Genomic DNA, 20,514 nt, shown 5'->3' with positions numbered 1-20,514 from the left:
ATCTGGAACCAAATGTTAGTGGGGAGGCAAGAAAATGGGAATTTTACTTTTTGAAAGGAGTAATGCTGGTCACCTTTAAAGGTAGACCGGAGACCTAACCTCATGACACATTATTTGTATATGAGGACAGGCAACGGCCTCATGCTTCTCCAGGGTGGTTCAAAATAAAGGAAATCTGCTTGTGACAGCAGTTTCACCTACTTAGTTAACTTATTTCAGTTTCTTCACATAGTAGTTAAGAATAGCCCTTTAACCATGCATGGTGATGAGGCCACAAAACAAATAAAAATAGTCGGTCTCTGGTCAGCGCGTGCGTCGATTTTAATCATGCGCGTCAATCTCTTTTTTTTCCAAATTTTCCGTGGTAGCTACAACAGTGATTTCTATTGCCGCACCTCCTCAAATGTTTGGAGCACCGAGAAATGTGGAAATTGCACAAAGGCAAGTGATGGAGGGCACCAAGGCAAATGATGGAGGACAGCAATGTTCATGAGGACACAAAAAAGCAAAATAGTACCCACCTTGTCTGTACAATTCAAGCTTGAAAAAAAAAAAGCCCCAAAAAAAGAAAAAAGAAAACACGTCGCCGCATCAATTCCGGAACTCTGGCCCGACCAGAGACTGACTATTTTTTTTGGCCTAAAAAAAAGCTTAGTGGCAAGAATAGTGATATTATGCTCATGTGAATACAAGCCACCAAAATCAGTCTTGTCCACTTGTTATTCCATTTCAACTGCAGACATGCAACTTTTCCTCGGATCAGCTGATTTCCGTGTTCTTCACTTCACAATTATGACATTAAAGATGGAAAAACACTGTACATTCTTGTAAAGAGAAGTTTCCTAGTTTTTTGTTTCTTCCAAGTTGCATGCCTGAAATTGGACAATTTTGTAGTTCATTCAAAATAATCCGCCATCTTCAGTCTGTGTTCAGACTATATAGGTTGATTTTACCCGAAGGAAAAGGGTGATTGGTAGAACACAGTATCAATTTAAAGAGAGTTGTCTTCTCTTCGGGGGTGAGGGAAGAGGAATGGGCCAATTGGAGGCCGCCCCCCCTCCCCCCCCCCCCCCCCCCCCCGATCCCTGATAAAATTAGGAATTCAGGTTGGGATTTTGCTTGCTTCCCTGCATGCAGGAGTATGGGGCTAATGAACATGAGGTTAAGATGCTGCAGTTGTATGCCAGCAGCTTCACCACAGGGCTACTCCAAGACCACATGGATGGATCCAGGAGCTGGATCAAAGATAAAGGACCCATTGTTGAACAGTAAGCTCACGACCAGTTTTAACAAATTTGGTTTCGTCAGAACAAAGATTCAGTCCAAAAAAAGGATCTAACAGCACTTGATATTGCATGGTTACGAATACTGATTATTCTGTCTTTCTACGAGCATTCATCTGGGGGAGAATTTTTGTCCCTTCCTTGATTCACAACATAATAGTTTGTGAATTTTTTGTTCCTGTTGAATGTAAACCTCCTAACAAATATTATTGATATATCCTGTGACTCTTTCTTACTCGTTTCCAAATAAATCTAAGTTATGACTTCTGACTATCACCCCTTGAACAAAGACATTGACAAATAGAGGAACCACCAACAGAGGACTAGATAGCTCAGTCGGTAGAGCACTGGAATGGCAATCTGGAGGTTGCAGGTTCATACCCCGCTCCAGTCAGTTCTTTGTTCAGCTTTGAAAAAAAAAGTTTTTTTGGTGAGTTCCAAAATAGTGCCAATTTTCTGTTCTCGTTGATGGCAATCGGTTGCACCTTTGTAGCCATTAAAAAATATTAAATATTAGTTAATTTATATACTTAATTTCACAAATGTGCTAGACTAGGGTTTGTTATCAAAAACAAAGTTTTGGCCTTCCTGATGTTGTCCTGGTTACTAATAATTTGACCGACACCAAACTTAACACCTAAAAATTGTGAACAATGCCCATTTGCAGTTAGCCTTCGTTAAAAATCTGTTGAAATTTTCAAATAAACCTCAAAGGAAAACTGACTAGGTACGTTATAATAATACTTTCTTTCAAAAGATAAACAAAGAAATTGACTGGAGCAGGGTTTGAACTTGGACCTATGGATTGCCGTTCTGGTGCTCTACCAAATGAGCTATCCAGCCCTGTGTCACCCCATTCCCCAATTTGTCAATGTCTTTGCTCAAGACACACTTCAGAAGCCATAGGGCTGGATGGCTCAGTTGGCAGAGCACCGGAACAACAATCCAAGGGTCGCAGGTTCAAACCCTGCTCCAGTCAATGTCTTTGTACATCATTGAACAAATTAAAAATCTGATGGTGTGATATTTCTTTGGTAGTCCCCACTCCTTATATGTCGGGGATGTTGGCAGTAATTGTTTTTGGTTTTATCTGATGTCTTTAAAAAATATTACTATCACATGGTGTTTTGTCATTGCAGCTATATTGGCTTCATTGAGACGTACAGAGATCCGTTTGGCATGCGGGGTGAATGGGAAGGTAATACAGTTTGATGTTGGTGCAGTGTTTAAATGTGTGTAGAATCCATAGAGCTATATTAAATTACTAGAGCGCTAACTCTGTGTACAAAGAGATGCCTGCTGGGCGCATCCATGTTTGTGCACAAACCTATGGAGACCTAGACATTTTGTACGGCCTTTGTACGGCTCTTTGCATATGTGCATTTGTATTCCATACCGGTGCGTTATCGAAGCCAATACGCCCAAAACTGAAACGCACGATCAGCAAATGAGCGTTTCATTTTGCTCTCCGCAAACAGTGCAACGTGTGCGCGTATTCGCTGCAGATGCTTCTTACCATCATATTTTTTTGAACCGGCAATGACGCGCTTAAGTTGCTTGCGTATGTTCTACTTGCGCGTTGCATATAGAGTACACTTTCAAAATTGATCTATCTAATTTCTTTATGTTCTACAAACACGCACATGAATTCAAAATGTCTGCACCCAGGACGGCTTCAAAGCGTCTCCCCACGCAGAATGACGAGTTAGCGCTCTAGTAATTTAATATAGCTCTATGGTAGAATCAAATCTTTCAGCAAGAATAGACAACTCCGGGTACGCTATCACTTCTATCAAGTAGGCCCCCTTCAATGGCGAAGGCATTGTGCTAGCTATTGTTCAGATAATCCGTCATGGGGCAGTAGCTTTACACAGTAGCTTGCACAGTGCTTTTGCCATTGATGGGGGCCTCGTGTATGTACAGTGATCACTTGCCCAGATTTGTCTATCAAATGAATGTTTTCTTTTTAACATCATAATTCACTTTAACCACCATACCCATATTCAGAGTTATAATCGCTGGTGTCCTTTTTCAGGGATTAAAAGGGAATGCTACCCTGTACATTTTTTTTATGCTAGCCGAGGTTTTCCTACGCACTGAATACTCCAGTCTGGAATTACAGGGCCAACCTTTGTTAGCCAATAGGAGAGCGCTTTTCGAGACGGCACCGTTTTACTTCACAGGAGAACAATCCTGGGTCAGCTTTTGTAAAAGAGCGATATGATTATAGTCAGAAATTATATCAGTCCATATTTGGAATTGTTCGTGAATAAATCTCGCGAGGTCAAAATAGGAAAGATGTCGCCTGGGCTTGCACAGCTTCCGTCTTGTGACCTAGGCGAGTAAGACTACCCTGGCTAGTGAGGGTACACTGCCCCAGCATTGTATGGCTTTATGAATTCATTAGGGAATTAATACAATGTTATACAATGCATTACAGGTGAAAATTGGTAAAGATAAATTACATGAGGATTCGTGCCTCATTGCTCCTTGTTTTGCAGGCTTTGTGTCAATCGTCAACAAGCAGATGAGCGCCAAGTTCGGACAGCTTGTTGAGAACGCCGAGAGGTTTCTGCCCCTCCTCCCGTGGCCCAAGGACTATGAGAAGGATGTCTTCCTCAAGCCAGACTTCACCTCGTTGGAGGTCCTGAGCTATGCTTCCAGTGGCATCCCAGCTGGCATCAACATTCCAAACTGTAAGAAGATATTATTGGCATGTAGTTTTTGTATGTATAGTATGTGTGTAGTATGTATTGTATGGGACTTGACATATCTGGATCAAATACAGTGGAACGTCGCTATACTGAACACCCCTATACCGAACATTTGACTAAACTTAGCCCAGGTTGGACAAAGTCTTCATTGCATTACGACTAACGTCCAGGATGAGAATTCTCTACATAAGACCACCCAAAATTTGGACCAGATTTTTGTTACGTTTTACCTCGTTACAGAAGCTTATTTCACGCCTACATTTTCTATGTGTCCTTCTCTATTGATCCAGGGGTTCAGGAATTCCATATGTGATGCTGACCGACATTAATCAGGAAAATAAACTCTAAAGCAACGTTAAACTTGTACGTGTTTGTAGTCTCTTTTCATCAGTTTTATTCCCGAGTCGTACATCATGTACGGGCGCACGAAAGCGCGCACAAAAGCGCGCGCGCACGCTAGCGCCCTCATTTGTTTAGTTTTGGTTGGAACAGTGACGTCACTCCAGCCAACCGACGTCACGAAAACGCTCAACCAATGACCAAAGCCGAAACATGTTTCTGGTAACTGGCGTGAAAACACGCTCGGTCATTGGATTATCGACCGCGCCTTCAAGTAAGTGCGCGTGCGTATGAGGGTGGTTACTAAGCAAATCGCGCGTGCGCACTGCATATTCACGCTGCATAGTCTGGCTCCCAGACCAGACGTGATATGAGCGCCGAGAATAATTGTCAGGTCTAAGGAACCAGACTACACGCTGCACGGACGTACTAGAATAGACTCGGCAGAATTCCTGAACCTAGCGGCCCAATAGATAAGGACACATAGAATACTACGACGTAAAAATTGGCTTCTCCAACAAGGTAAAAATATTGAAAACATTGGTCATAAATTTTTTCGGCCGGTTTTGAGCACTTCATACCCTGGACTCCCTCCGTTACGTAGGGAGAAAAAGGGAGTCCACCTGGGCTAGACTAAACTGAACTTCGTCCTTGGCTCCACATCTTTGTGTACAAAACATACCGAACATTGTTGTTGAAAAATGTCAACAGAAGAGCAACAAATGGTCATTACTTCTCCAAGGAATAAAAGAGAAAAGCCACCTGTGTATTAAGCTAAAAAAACTGTAATTACGTGATTCGATAGTCGCACTCATTCAAAGTCGTCTTTCAGTAACTACCAGGGTGTACAAGGTGAAGTTCTGCTTTCGGAACTGAAAAGATGAATGGACAAGTTTGGCTAAACAGCACATGGTTTGTAAATGCCACTACATTGTAACAATGGTCAAAAGAGGGCGCCACTAATGTGTAAAAAACCACAAGCTGGTGAGTATCGGCTTAATATCGCTATACCGAACAATCGCTATTACGAACAATTTCTGTGGATCCCGCGATGTTCGTTTTAGGGACGTTTTACTGTAAAGTGATTTGCATGCTGCTGGTCTAGTATTTTCAGGAACCGCCTTGTGATTTTGTTTGTAGTTTTGTGTCATTTTTTTTTCCAAAATGGTTCTTGCATATTTTTTTCTGTATCGTACATTGTGACCTTGCATGTGGTCTTTTCTTTCGTTTATGGAATTCAAGCCCTGTGGTATAATGTGCATTTTACAATTTCACCGCATTGTGTTTGTCCCTTCCTGAGTATATTAGTGCGACTGTCAAGTCGACCCATACAAGTAGCGCTATGTCTTCTCGCACATGCCAACATTGTGAGCCTACATTGTTTTATTGTTGTGCAAAGGGTACCATAATATTAAGCTAAAAAAATATATCTGTGAGAGAAAGCTTGTGAAGTGTGCTCATGAAGGGAGATAAAGGATAAACAAGATTTGTTTTTCCCTTTTTTTGGGGGGGGGGCCTAGTGTCACGTACTCCACACAGAAGTTATTGATGGGAAATTGCATGCAGATTAAAACAGGAATAATATGAGGATACTAAGGGAATACACATTTGCAAGCATCAAAAAACAAAACTACCCAATTATTATGAAATACCTTACTGGACTGTTAGTGAAAGACAGTCTAAAGCATCCTGTAAAATCGTGGCACCTGGTGTGCTATCATTTTCAAGAAAAGTGGTGTTCTTGTATCCATTTCCAATGCTGGTCAGCCGACCAGCGTTGGGAAAAAAAATGGCTTTTTTTTTCAAATTCTACCCCAAATTTACCACATTTAGTTAGACCCCACTTTGTTTGCAATCAAATACACACCTGTGAACGGGTACAAACCAGCAAGACTGGTTCCCTGACCTTACAATTCCCTGAAGTCTATAAATTGCTCCATTTCATCTTAAGTGGGGTCAGGGAACCAGACCACAGGAACATAATTGTTTTTCTTGGTTTTTCCAGCATCTACGAACACAAAACTTCAAACAAGCCAGTGTAACAATATTTGCTATAAAATACTAACCCACCAAATCAATCTTTTTCTGAAACTTACAGCAAAAGCAAATGTTGTATATTTCCTTTAAGATAATGTGGACTCACGAAAAATTAAACTCTTCTGATACAAAAGTGAAAGAGTTTTGATTCCTTGATGGGTTTTTTGTATCCCTCAGATGATGACATTCGTCAGAGTGAAGGGTTCAAGAACGTGTCGCTAGGCAACGTCCTATCAGCTCACACCAAAGACCAGAAGATCACTTTCCTGAAAGAGGCCGATAAGGTATGTGGACTTAACAATAAAGACTGAAATAACCAGACAAATTATAGAAATGTAACCGACCACTCAACAACGGCACATAGTTTTATCTGCCCTCATCCAGTTGAAACAAGCAAAATACAAATTGTGAGTTTATGATGACATCACGTGACAAGACGCCATTTATTAGTGTTTAGCATTTTTATCCTGGGTTTAGCGGGTTTATTTTTTTTGCTTCAGTTGGGGTGCAAGTATCTGTTTTTGGCAAGCTGCAAAGCAGATGCGAGCCTATGTATTGTAATACCGATTTCCGTCCGTCCCTATGGGTGTCCGTCGCACCGTCAGTACTTACCACAGCTACCTGTGGGGTACTCACACAAAGGGAAATTTAGCGGTACCCCAGCGGTACCCCAACGGTACCCCAGAAGTGAAATTCTAAAGAAGAGGGATGAAAGGACAACAATGCAAGTACCCCAGAACTCCCATCTGCGCGGATGATCGTCTGTCCGGGGATCCGGCAGTCCACATTCAGATTAAAATGTTTAAGTTTTTGCTTCTAGCTAATTTGGTAAAAAAAAAAGGCGATTTATCAGCTCTACAACTTCCAATTAGGTTCATTGCCTTGCAGTCAATTTTACGATTTTATTGAGGAATTTTAATTCCAGAAAATGTTAAAGTTGTTGATTGTTACATGTATAAACTGGTATAACATGAACATGTACATTTACATGTGCATGAATTTCCAATATGTACTAACTGGCCCACGTGTACGACCGTCTCCTGTCATGTGACCAAGCTTGGTCACGTGATGGGTCACGTGAGGGCCTCAACAACACCAGTTGATAAAGACACAGTGATGGTGTCGCAAGCTCCTGATACGAGCTCTGTAACCAAAGTCTCAAAAAGGTATCTTTTATTTAATGTACTAACTGGTTTGTTAGTGTGACGTCATCTCAACTTAACCATGCGTACTTCACACGGTGTAGCATAGCACAAATGGAACCGGAAGTTAACGCAACTTGAGTGTTCAGCCAATGGGCGCTAGTAATCAATGGTGCGTGCGCATGTATGACTTTTTTACTAACGAACAGGATGTACGTGTAGAGTACGTAATTTGGGGGGGGGGAGCATTCATGTGCATGTGCGTCTGGTTTGACCTTTTAGTTTTATGGGGTGGGGTGGGAGTTGGATCAATTCTCCCCCCCCCCCAGATTTTTTTGTGGTGGGAAACTAAAAATGCTGATTTTAAGGTTATATTCTAACTTTCCAACAGCCCAAATGTATTAAATAGCACTGAATTGAGAATAGAGAACAAACAGTACAAAATCTTTAAATGTATTGTCTTGATGTATTGTAATAGAGAGCGAACAGCACAAAAACTTTAAATGTACCGTCTTGATGTATTGTAAACACGCCAGTTTGCATGAGATGTACATTTGTATCATAAACAGAACCCCCTAGTGCCATGTGGTGTCAACCCCCCTCCCCAATTTTAGGATTTCATTCATTCCCCACCCCTCCCACTTGCTGGCACGGTTGTGTGCTGTGTCCTCACTCACTTGGCTGCAGCCGAAAAAGAAAACCATGCACACCTATGCCACTGTTATTGCTTGCCATAGCGAAATGATTCCATTCAGATGCAGTCTATGCTATGCAAGGCCTAGTACTGTTCATATTTTTTAGTATCTACTTTTTTTCTAGGTATTTTTTCATCTCTAGAACTAGATCAATGTTTTTGCGAGTGGTTTTAAAAATGGTAATACGGTCTCCTGACGACCAACAGTGTATGCTGTTCCAAATGTTGAGTTTCACACAGGCAGAACTCATAACCGCACACAACATACAGAGGGTGGTGGCAAACTCCTGTATATTTTTTTTTACAGAAACGTGTGTCTCATAACTGTCTCAACTAGGTTTAACCTTAAAAAATGTTGAGAAAGCTTTTAATAATGAGATTATCTTCTATGGTTTATCAAGTCTGACAGTAGGTACATAAACGTTTCCTCATGTAAAGCTTGATAAATGTTTACAATTTTTTTTTTTTTAAATGAATTGAAGAAAATGAGGTTTTTTATCATTCTTACTAAAACTCATAACGTAACCTCCCTATTATTCAGGCATGCAACTTTTCCTCGGATCAGCTGATTTCCTCGTTTTTCACTTCCAGTGTGTGCCATTGAAAATAGAAAAACACTGTACAAAGTCTTGGATAGATTTGATTTTCCTCTTTTTTTGTGACTTCCCAGTTGCATGCCTGATTATTGCTATGTTGAGAGACAGCTGTAATAAAGCTTTTAAGTTGTTCTCTCCATGCTAGTTTCAAGTTTAACCCCAAAATTGTGCTGTTTTTGTAAATTGCCATTTTTGTAGTTATACACGAGTCATTTACTTTGGAACAAGACATTGAACAAAGATCATTTACTTATTAAATATTTACTTAACTTTTTTCAAATTATTTGCAGCCCGACCTTATATTTCAGGCATATCTTTTGTACACTTTCAAGGGCGGATCCAGAACACAATTTTTTGGGAGGCCAAAAAAAATGTTGTTCCCCCCAAAAAATGGGTCCAAAAAATTACGGCGTGGGGTTCGGGGCCCGCTTAAAAGGGCCCCGAAATTTTTTTGGATTCTAGATGCTCTGTGGTGCGATCTGAGGCAATTTCTGACCACTTTAACCAATGTTTTTTTGGAGGAAAAGATGGTGGTGTACTCATTGCCTGCCTTTATTGCGATGTCACATAAAAAAAAAAAAATGGTTTGTTTTGGGGGGGGGGGGGGGCCATGGCCCCCTTTGGCCCCCCTGGATCTGCCCTTGTACACTTTTGAGGCAAAAGCAACCCAAAGTTAAAACGTATTTTCAGAGGAATGAAAACTTCCAAAATAGGAGAAAGTAGCCTTTCCCGTTTAAATTAAACACATACAACACGAACATGAGTTAGGAGAAAAAAAGGTAAGGAGAAGAAAAAAAAATTGAATATGTTGAAGTTGCGCGGGTAGAGAAACTAAAGTAATACCAGTTTGCTTCATTTATTTATGGTCTTGCTGACACTGCAAAATATCAGTGAGCCTGAATTAATTGTTCCCTGGTCTGTTCTTGACAAGATAACGTGCATGAATGCACAGCCAAGGTTTTTACTGGATAAGCATTGATACCGGTAGGTACTAATCATTCGTAATCGAGGTTTTTTTTTACGACAATATGTTCTTCTTCTTTGGAGAGTGACATTTCATTCTTCAGCTCCACCCACTGCGTTTTCAGTTACCATGGTTTACAGCAACAGTTTTTTCGTCAATTCTTGCTTGATCAAATGTAGCCTAAGATAAGAATTCTCTGCTTGTTGATGGAATCACAGGCTGACATGCCTATCTGAAATCAATAGGACCAGGTTTCAGTGTTGTTTGCATTCCTATTACTCTATATACAGGGTGAGTCCAAAAGAAAGTGACCTAGTGAGAAAAAATATTTAAAAACAAAATTGTGGGTCGCTCCATTTAATCAAAGTAACATAGGGATTAAGTTCATGTTATCGACTAGTAACTGTGAAAATCTCACGTAATTTGTGTACTATAGTAAAGTCTATTTTAATACAAACATCACAAAATTCAGCTGTCCACCAATGATCATTTACCGTTCAAATACAATGAAACAAGGGCGTTTTCCCGTCTTCGTGAATGAACGTAAATTTGCACTATTGACGGCTAATATGACGAGAGGCAACATCCTGTCATCTTCTGGGATTCCACTGGATGCTATATGCCACACTTTGTGGGGAAAAAAAACTGATGTTCGTGTTCAATAGCTTTTCAAATAACATAGGGCCTGATTGGCCTGAATTTGTATGCAATATTTTTTTTCAGTTGTTATTTGTTCTTTTTTTAGTTACTGGGGTTCAAGACCGGGTCGGCTGTAATTAAAAAAAATTCAAAATTCTTGGGTCAGGAGACCAAAAAAGAGTAAATGGAAAAGAGAATCACCCAAATAAGAAAGGGATGCCCTTCAAATAAAAAAAAAATTACCTCTAAATTTCCCATTAAAAAGTATTACATTTATGAGCATTTCACCGTGACCCACGTTTTACCTGCCACTTTCGTTGTCAATTAGCGGTAACCATTTATCAATAATCTAGAAGGTCAACTTACAAGTTTCATTAGTTTTCCGAGGAGAGCACCGTGGCATTAACAATTGAACAGTTGATCCACGTTGATCAAGGTCGGCCCTCTTGGGAAAGTACATGTAGTAGCGTTGATGACTCTGTCTTTGGCAAAACAACTTCTTTAATTATTCAAAAGTAGTTGCTTGGCAACAGCGCATAAACAAATAACAAATAAGACCTTCACATTGTGTGTCAAGTTTTTTTTTTAAGGTACAGACTTTCCCTTAGTCTATAGAATATCCCCTAGCACAGCAAGTATCTATGATATGCGAGCGATTAATTTTGCGATTCAGCGATAAATTAGGCAAAACAAGATGAGATTCTGACCATTCAGCGGGCGCCTTCTATCGGGTCTTCTGTAACCCATTGTTGTATAATTACAAAAACATGGTAGTCAAATTGACCAATCAGCAGCTTGGTCCACTGTTCTGATCAGATTGATGTCACAGTGACGACTCTCATTGGCTGGTGCTTGGGTCGCATACAATTTGCATCAGTCATTGGTTACGGAGAGGGTTCTATTGAACAACGGCTGATACTCAGACTAACCTTTCCTGGTCTCTCATCAAGATCTTCTGTAGTGTTTCATCACGGCAGTTCTCTCGACATCAATTTTCCTTGGAAACTGGACAGACGCATCTATCTATTGCCACTTTACTTAGTCCAAGTGCAGGATAAGTCAGTTGTTAGTTGTCAGTCAGTTGTTCAGTTGGACCTGAGATACTTGTTCTTTCGTTAACAACTGGCATCGTCTATAGCCACCAACATGCATTCTACAGTTTCCATCATCCTGGTTGCTTTGAGCTGTTTTGTCATTCCTCAAGTCACAGCTCGATGCAGATCTCTGGGGCCTGACTGCCTTCTCCCCTGGCGTCAGTTGGGCAACTCCTGCTTCTTGGTGACCGAGTCCACAGTTCAGCGCCAGAGCTGAGTGCGGCAAGGTGAATGCCGTGCTGGCCGCGCTGCGCTCCATGGAAGAACAAGACTTTGTGGCGTCGATGATCCCAGACGCGAGCTCAGCCTGGTTGGATTGCAATGATCTCGACGCCGAGGGAACATGGGTGTGCATGGAGGGACAGGTGGAGGTCAGCGAAAGGAATTGGGATTGGGACCAGCCCAATAATTACAATGACCAGGACTGTGGAGGAATTTTCAGTGTAGTTAATAGTGGTAATGACAGAGGATTGCACGATTTTGACTGCGCCGACAGGATCCATGCAGTCTGCAAGATATCTTTAGCCTAAGGCCAAAAAAGAAAAAGTCTCCGGTTTCTGGTATGCGCGCGCGTCGCCGTAGCCATGCGCGTCGGCAAAATGAAAAAGTTTTTTTTTCAATACAAGATGATGTCTCAAAACCGCCAAACTCACTGGTTTGACTGGAATCCTGCTGCTGCACAATTTTAATGTGTTTTTAGATGGGGTTATGATCGAGAATAAGCTTTATGTGGCCTCTCTGGACTCCCATATATTTGCACTAAGTTTAGTCAGGCACCATTTGCAGTCATCAGCCGACATGTGAAGCCAGAAAAAAAAAAAAAAAAAGGTAAAAAAAAAAAAAAGCCGCGTCGCCGCACCACTTTTTGGGCAAGCTCCATACCAGAAACCGGAGACTTTTTTTTTTTGGCCTAAGCCACTGCTTTACTCAGCTTTCATTTTGATTTGAGGTGAGATAGATCGGGATTCTCAAGAACGCTCAATACAACACAAGATTGACAAATCATTTATGCTCTCAATTTTTGCATTACTGATAACTTTTGGTATCCCACTGTTTAGCTGCTTGCAAATAGGTTTCAAAATCAAATCAAATTACAGAGATAACTTCACTTGCTGAGATAGTTAGCTTATTTTGCAACCCTTAACTAGTAAACTTGTCTTAAAGATGGGACAACGGCGTACCTGTCTTTTTTTGTCAAGACGTGGAACACTACAGACCTATATTCTCAACTTTGCACCTGTAAACCTGTAATGTGGAGGCAGAACAATAGAGAAACAGAACATCAACTCTGAATTTGTATATATTTGCGTTGGAGGCTGGACAATAGAAATCTGTGCCTGTACCTTTTGTACAGACGAAACACCTTTAAATGTATTTACTAGTTTATAGCGTTTGATATCCATGGTATCCCTCACCAGTCAAAACTGGTCTCCATTGGGGAGACCAGTTTGAAGCATAAAGTTGAAGCAAAGTAAACTTCAAAAGGAAAAATGCATTGGTGCAACAGACTAGGAATATTAATAATTATCTTCAAGTAAACTTGAATCCTCGATCCTGATTGGTCGATCCATGAAGCTGTGCTACGTGTACATGTAACCATGTAGCATGGCCTCCCTCCATACCGCACTCCGCGTATTGCGCTTTTCTAAGATGAGAGCGCCATTCCGTACAACACGCATGTGCAATGAGGATAACCGCTGAAAAGATTGTGTACAGCGTGCGTGTTCCATCTTTACTGTGCATCAAGTTTGCTTGAAGATAAATTCGTTACCGTACTCGCGCTCGTGGAACACAAAAAATGTTGTGCGTCTGTGTCCCACATCCGTGTTCCAGATAACTAATAGTACGTGTACTTTTGGAAATATACACTGGTGCATTTTAAACATAAAAGTATGAGGCACCAATTAACGATTAAGGGATGGGTGAAGACCCTTCAAAAACCCATTAAAAAGAAAAAACGGTAAAAATTCCAATCTGCCTGCAAATACTGTGGCAACAAACTTCAAATCTTTGTAGATCAGCACATCTGTGATATTATGTTTTGAAAGTGAAACACATAGATTTCAAATTTTTCAAAGGTGCGCCATTAAACTTTACTGTGGATATAGAATAGTAGATAACTAGAATTTCTGCTTCAGAACTGCACATTTTATTGGTAGCAGTGAAACAATAGAAAGATGTGTTTGGACTTGTACATTTATATTCATTGTGGAGATGGAACAAATGAGAAAGTTATAGAAAAGGAACTCGACACTGTTAAACTAAGTTTAGGAAGTGAAAAAATATCAAATGTGCTCCAATTAACTTGCTGTGGAAATAGAACAGAAGATACAAGTGATTAGAAATTCAACTTTGCAACTGTACATGTATATTTTTTAATATTAGCTGTACAACAATAGAAAGATCATGTGTTTGCACTTGTGCATTCATATTCATTGTGAAGATCGAAAAAAAGAGAAAGTTCCAGAAAACAAACTCTGTTTAAGTTAAGTTTTTGAATTTAATCAGTAGACATTGGAAAATCAGCTGTCCACCATTGACTGCTGTTGTAAGAAAGAAACAAATATATAAACATTGAGAGAAAATCAATAGAAATATTATAATTAGAAACTGAACTGTGCATCTGGAAATATATGTGGTGGTAGTGGATTGAGAAAACAAAGGCTAAGTTTGTCATCTGTATTTTCCAGTGGAGATGGAACAGTAGAGAACAAGAAATCAAGTCCATACTTGTAAATTTTGCCATGGGGCTGAAATACTTGGGCAAAAACAACACTTTATACCTGTTTAATTTACTAAACATGTAGACATGGGGGTAGAGAAATAGAAATTTGCATCTGTATAAAGATAAAAATTCAAGTGTGAAGCTATACTTAACCGTCATTTGGTAAAATCAAACAGAGGTGAACAACAGGTTGTCTCACAAAACCCTAAAAATAACAGTTGAAAACCAATTCGTGAAGGATTACATGTGAGTTTTGGAAATTTCCAAATTACCTCCTAAAATCAGATAACCAATCTACCATACAAACTTTATTTCATTCAAATCGATGCATTGTAACAAATGCTATGCTTCATCGAACTCAAGGGTTGAAAATCGTCTTGAGCCACTTTCCTTGAAAGTTATGAAGCGTTTGTCAACAATTGAAAGCAGTTTGAATGGAAAGTTTAATTAGTATCAGTGGAGAGCCCCGTGGCATTAAGAACGGGACAACTGGTCCATTGTCCAAAACCGGTGAATTTGTACGCGTCAGCACTCCAGGGAAAGTTGTCATAGCAATCAGAAGCACCTGCTACTCTGCTTGGGCCGTTATCATTGCCATTGTCATTTTGTCAACAATAGGAAGCAGTTTGAATGGAAAGTTTAATTAGTATCAGTGGAGAGCCCACTGATCTCTATATAAAGACTGGATAGCTAATAAAGAGCCGCACAATGAACGAATTTGACGCCATATTGGTGAGACCGGCTGGTGATCTACAAAGGACAAGTTGCTGTCTTTATAGACAGCATGATTTCTTTTGTAACGTCGCGGTTCACTTGACTTATATTTTGACCACCACCACTGACCAAGGTTAACTACAATTTTTCTAACGTCGTGGTTACTAAAATGCCGCAAATATAACTTTTTCGGCGTTTTGAAATAATAATCACTACGGAAATGTGTCCCTTTTAGAACATCATAATATGTGTACGTGACCAAAATGCGCGTCAACTGTTGATACAACGCGCGCGTAGTTACGCGTAGAACGTTCGTATTATACGCGGCCATCTTCGTGAGACCGGGGGCGAATTGGTCAATATGCAAAGTCTACTGTGTAAATTGTATGCATATCCGCTATCCAGTCTTTATATAGAGATCAGTGGGAGAGCCCCGTCGCATTAAGAACGGGACAACTGGTCCATTGTCCAAAACCGGTAAATTTGTACGCGTCAGCACTCCAGGGAAAGTTGTCATGGCAATCAGAAGCACTGGTTACTCTGTCTTTTGTTGCTGTCTTATACAGCTTCTTCTTGAATTGTAAGTTGCTTGGCAACAGTGCCGAGCCAGACAACAAATGAGACTTTCATATTGCTTGTCCAGTTTTTTTTTGTTGAGATGCATACCTTTCCTGGTCTCTCATCCAGATCTTGTGTAGTCGGTAGTGTTTCATCACAGTAATTCTCTAGGTTACTTGGATACTGGACAGCCACATGTATGTGTTGCCACTTTGAATAGTTAGTCCCAATAGTGAAACACAGGATAAGTCAGTTGGACCTGAGATACTTGTTCTCTTGTTAGCAACCGACATCATTCTCTAGCAACCAACATGCATTGTACAGTTTCCATCATCCTGGCTGCTTTGAGCTGTTTTGTCATTCCTCAAGTCACAGCTCGATGCAGATCTCTGGGGCCTGACTGCCTTCTCCCCTGGCGTCAGTTGGGCAACTCCTGCTTCTTGGTGACCGAGTCCACAGTTCAGTGGTCCAGCGCCAGAGCTGAGTGCGGCAAGGTGAACGCCGTGCTGGCCGCGCTACGCTCCATGGAAGAACAAGACTTTGTGGCGTCGATGATCCCAGACTGGGGCACAGCCTGGCTGGATTGCAATGATCTTGATGCCGAAGGAGCATGGGTGTGCATGGAGGGACAGGTGGAGGTCAGCGAAAGGAATTGGGATTGGGACCAGCCCAATAATGCAGAAGGGAACGAGAACTGTGGAGGGATTTACAGTGAAGTTAATAGTGGTGGTGACGGAGGATTGCACGATTTTGACTGCATCGTCAGTTTGCACGCAGTCTGCAAGATATCTTTAGCCTGAGCAGCTATATTACTGCAGCTTTCATTTTTATTTGAGGTGAGATAAATCGGGATGCTCGATTCTCAAGAACGCTCAATAGAACACAGGATTGACTAAGTCATTTATGCAGTGTTGGTAACTTTTGGTATCCCACTGTTCAGTTGCTAGCATGGAGATAACTTCACTTGCTGAGATTATTTTGATGGAGTTTGTAGGGGAGAACTTTTGATAAAGAGCAACTCTTAACTAGTATACTTGTCTTAAAGATGGGACAGCGGTGCACCTGTCTTCTTTGTCAAGATGTGGAACACTACAGAACTAGACTATTAACTTTGCAGCTGTAAACCTGTAATGTGGAGGCAGAACAATAGAGAAATAGAAAATCAACTCTGAATTTGTATATTTTGGTGGTGGAAGCTGGACAATAAAAAATCTGTGCCTGCACCTGTTGCAGAGATGAAACATAGGAGAATTAGAAAAACAGTTCTGTACCTTTAAATTAATTTACTAAATTAAAACATTTGATACCCAGGATATCCCTCAACAGTTAAAACTGGTCTCCATTGGGGCCCTGCACACATTACAAATTTTATGATAAAAGTTGAAGCAAAGTCGGAGTACGAGTCACAAGCCTCGAGTCCGAGTCCAAGTCTCGAGTCACAAGCCTCGAGTCCGAGTCTCGAGTCACTTGTTCTTAGTTGTTTACCAAACTAATCAAATTTGTTTTGATTCTTTTTTCAATCATCCATTCTGTCTTTTAAGTAAATCCCAGTGTATATACCGGTAGTTTACTTTGTGTACATGTTGTTTAGACCCAAAATGTGTTTTCCTTTAAATTCCAATCCCTAAAAACCTCCTCCATCCCTTCCCTCCATGTTTTATCATCCAAACATTATTCCTCAGGGTGCACATCGGTAAATAGGTCTAAATCCTTCCGCCGAGCTCATGAATAAAAGTTATACCCTCAAAATATTCTATATTAGAGAGTTCTGAGAGCCATAAACTTGGGAAATTGAAGAGATATGGCAATGAACCTCTGGCCCGGACTTGGGCTTCCTACCGGTATTCTGAGCATTTTGGATGGAATTGGGCTCGAAAGTGGAGTTATTTTGTGGAGGGATCGTTTTTCAAGATGGCTACTTTTCCGCTTTGGGGAAAATGAGGGTTGTCTTCTTTGGGTGAGAATACCTTATCTCGAAAAGTCAATGGTCATCCCACATTTTAAAAGAAAATGAAAGATGACATTTTGATCATCATTTATCTGTGCAGCTTAAATATCGGTACCTGTGAGAGTGCTGAGTATTTTGAAAAGAATTTTGAAGTATGGGCATTTAGCACTAGTGTCTATGGGAATTTTTTTGCACCTGGGTGAACCCTCAATGATCCTTTTCCATCCCTACGTTACAGTGTATGTTTTTTCTTTTGATGAACATGTGTGCGTGACTCGATTCACGAGTCACCAAGCTCGAGTCCGAGTCATCATGGTCAAGTCCGAGACTGAGTCATTTTCCAATGTGACCCGAGTCGAGTCCGAGTTACAAAAAAATGTGACTCAAGTCCGACTCGAGTCTGAGTCCTGGACTCGAGTCCTACAACACTGTAGAGCAGTAGATACCTAGAAAAGCAACTTCACAACTGTACATTTAATTGGTAGCAGTGAAACAATACAAAGATGTGTTTGCACTTGTATGTTTATATTCATACATTGGCAATTCTTGATTGATCAAATAAAGCCTACAAATATAATTATCTGTTTTTGATATATAACGCAGGCTGGCATGCCTATCTGAAATCAAAGGAACCATGCTTTAGTGCTGTTTACATTCTTATTTCTCTATCTAGACAGATAGAGTTACATGTACATGTAAATGTACCAGCAGTAATACATAATAGCATTAACCATATTAGCAGGAACCAGATTAGCAGTAACCATAGTAACACCAGTGGTTCTTTGTTGCTCTCCTATGCAACTTCTTCTTGAATTGTATACAAAAGAAGTTGCTTGGCAACAGTGCTGAGCCAGACATCAAATGAGATTTTCATATTGCTTGATGTCCATTTTTTTTTTTTAAGATACATACCTTGCCTGGTCTCTCATCCAGATCTTGTGTGGTGTTTCATCACCGTAGTTCTCTAGTTGACTTGGATACTGGACAGCCACATGCATTTATTGCCATTTTAGTCCCAATAGTGAAACACAGGATAAGTCAGTTGGACCTGAGATACTTGTTCTCTTGTTAGCAACCGTCATCATTCTCTAGCAACCAACATGCATTCTACAGTTTCCATCATCCTGGCTGCTTTGAGCTGTTTTGTCATTCCTCGAGTCACAGCTCGATGCAGATCTCTGGGGCCTGACTGCCTTTCCCCCAGGTGTCAGTTGGGCAACTCCTGCTTCTTGGTGACCAATTCCACAGTTCAGTGGTCCAGAGCTGAGTGCGGCAAGGTGAACGCCGTGCTGGACGCGCTGCGCTCCATGAAAGAACAAGACTTTGTGGCATCGATGATCCCAGACGCGAGCTCAGCCTGGTTGGATTGCACTGATCTCGACACCGAGGGAACATGGGTGTGCATGTAGGGACAGGTGGAGGTCAGCGAAAGGAATTGGGATTGGGACCAGCCCAATGATTATAGAGGACAGGACTGCGGAGGAATGTACAGTGCAGTTAACAGTGGTAATGACAGAGGATTGCATGATTTTGACTGCGCCGACAGGATCCATGCAGTCTGCAAGATATCTTTAGCCTGAGCAGCTGCTTTACTTAGCTTTCATTTTGATTTGAGGTGAGATAGATCGGGATGCTTGATTCTCAAGATTGCTCAATACTGATACTCGTGATTAATTAGAAGATATTAATTAGTCAAGATATCCGGCGCTTCGTCAAAAAGGAAAATCTACTTCTTCACAAAAACGAGGCATATGTTTGTACACAGCGTGCGCATATATAAAATGTATACATTTTGGAACGCAGGTTCGTCACTTCCTCATAACGCAAATCGTGGAGGCTTCATATTTCTAAATATAGCACACGTGTAAAATCAATGAGACTAGGTGACAATGGAGAAAAACTTAGTGTTGAGCACTTTCAGTACTTTGTGTAATTAGCGTGATTAACAAAGGATGGAATGTTGTGTCTCGAAATTTGGTTATCATGTAGAGGACATCATAAAATGTTAGAATATCCAAAAATCTCAGATTTCAGAAAATTTCGGTTTTGGACGGATTCATCACTTCGTCAAAACGGTGACGATTCGATACCCAGGATATCCCTCAACAGTTTAAACTGGTTTCCATTTGGGGCCCCTACACATTGCAAATTAGAAAGTAGTTGAAGTTGAAGCAAAGGAAAATTCAATGGGAAAAGTGTATTGGTGGAACAGACTAGGAATATTAATATGTACGTGTACTTTGGAAATATTTACACAAAGGAAAGCGTATATACACTGGTGCATTTTAAACATAAAAGTACAAGGCATCAATTGGTGATTAAGGCATGGGCTTAATCAAAGACCCTGCAAAAATCCATTTAAAAAAAAAAACGGTAAAATTTCCCATCCGACTGCAAGCTCGATCTGAGGCAACCAACTTTATAACTTCGTAGATCAGCACATCTTTGAAATTGTGTTTTGAAAGTGAAACAATAGATTTGTAAATATCAAATGTGCACCATTAAACTTTGCTGTGGAGATAGAATAAGAGATAACTACAAAATCAACTTCGCAACTGTACATTTTATTGGTAGCAGTCAAACAGTAGAAAGATGTGTTTGCACTTGTACATTTATATTCATTGTGGAGATGGAATCAACGAGAAAGTTCTAGAAAATTATTATTATTATTATTCAAGTTTATTTCATTAAAAAGACTCATGACAGCCCAAGGGCTGAATTACGGTCATTTTACAATAGTTAAAAAACATTAAAACCCTAACCCACCTCACTCCTCCAAAATCCTCCTGGCGGTTTTGGAGGATTCTAGAGGATTGAGGATGAATGGTGATTGAATAATATGAGGATTCTGGAGGATTGAGGATGAATGGTGATTGAAGCACATGAGGATTTTGGAGGATTGAGGATGAATGGTGATTGAAGCACAAGAGGATTTTGGAGGATTGAGGATGAATGCATTTTGAGGCAGGACTGTCTGATGATTTTGAAGGATTTGGCGTTGGTTATCCTTCATTTAAACACGAGTGCAAAGTTTTGGGATGAGGAGGATTTTGGAGGATTGAGGATG

At 40.6% G+C, this 20,514-nt stretch overlaps 1 protein-coding gene across 2 annotated transcripts in view; it reads left to right on the top strand.

Annotated features, from left to right (window-relative positions):
* Nucleotides 1-20,514, top strand: part of LOC119741196 (dipeptidyl peptidase 3-like) — a 48,847-nt gene that overhangs the window by 6,808 nt on the left and 21,525 nt on the right. For both annotated transcript variants that reach the window (XM_038216919.1, XM_038216920.1), the window contains exons 8-11: nt 1,138-1,268; nt 2,423-2,481; nt 3,785-3,979; nt 6,551-6,657. In XM_038216919.1, coding sequence (XP_038072847.1) covers nt 1,138-1,268; nt 2,423-2,481; nt 3,785-3,979; nt 6,551-6,657 — 492 coding nt within the window. The remainder of the gene's footprint in view (nt 1-1,137; nt 1,269-2,422; nt 2,482-3,784; nt 3,980-6,550; nt 6,658-20,514) is intronic.

This window comes from Patiria miniata, unplaced genomic scaffold (genome assembly GCF_015706575.1).
Source record: "Patiria miniata isolate m_02_andy unplaced genomic scaffold, ASM1570657v1 HiC_scaffold_5, whole genome shotgun sequence".
Taxonomy (NCBI): Eukaryota; Metazoa; Echinodermata; class Asteroidea; order Valvatida; family Asterinidae; genus Patiria; species Patiria miniata.
This window is presented reverse-complemented; position numbering and strand designations above follow the sequence as displayed.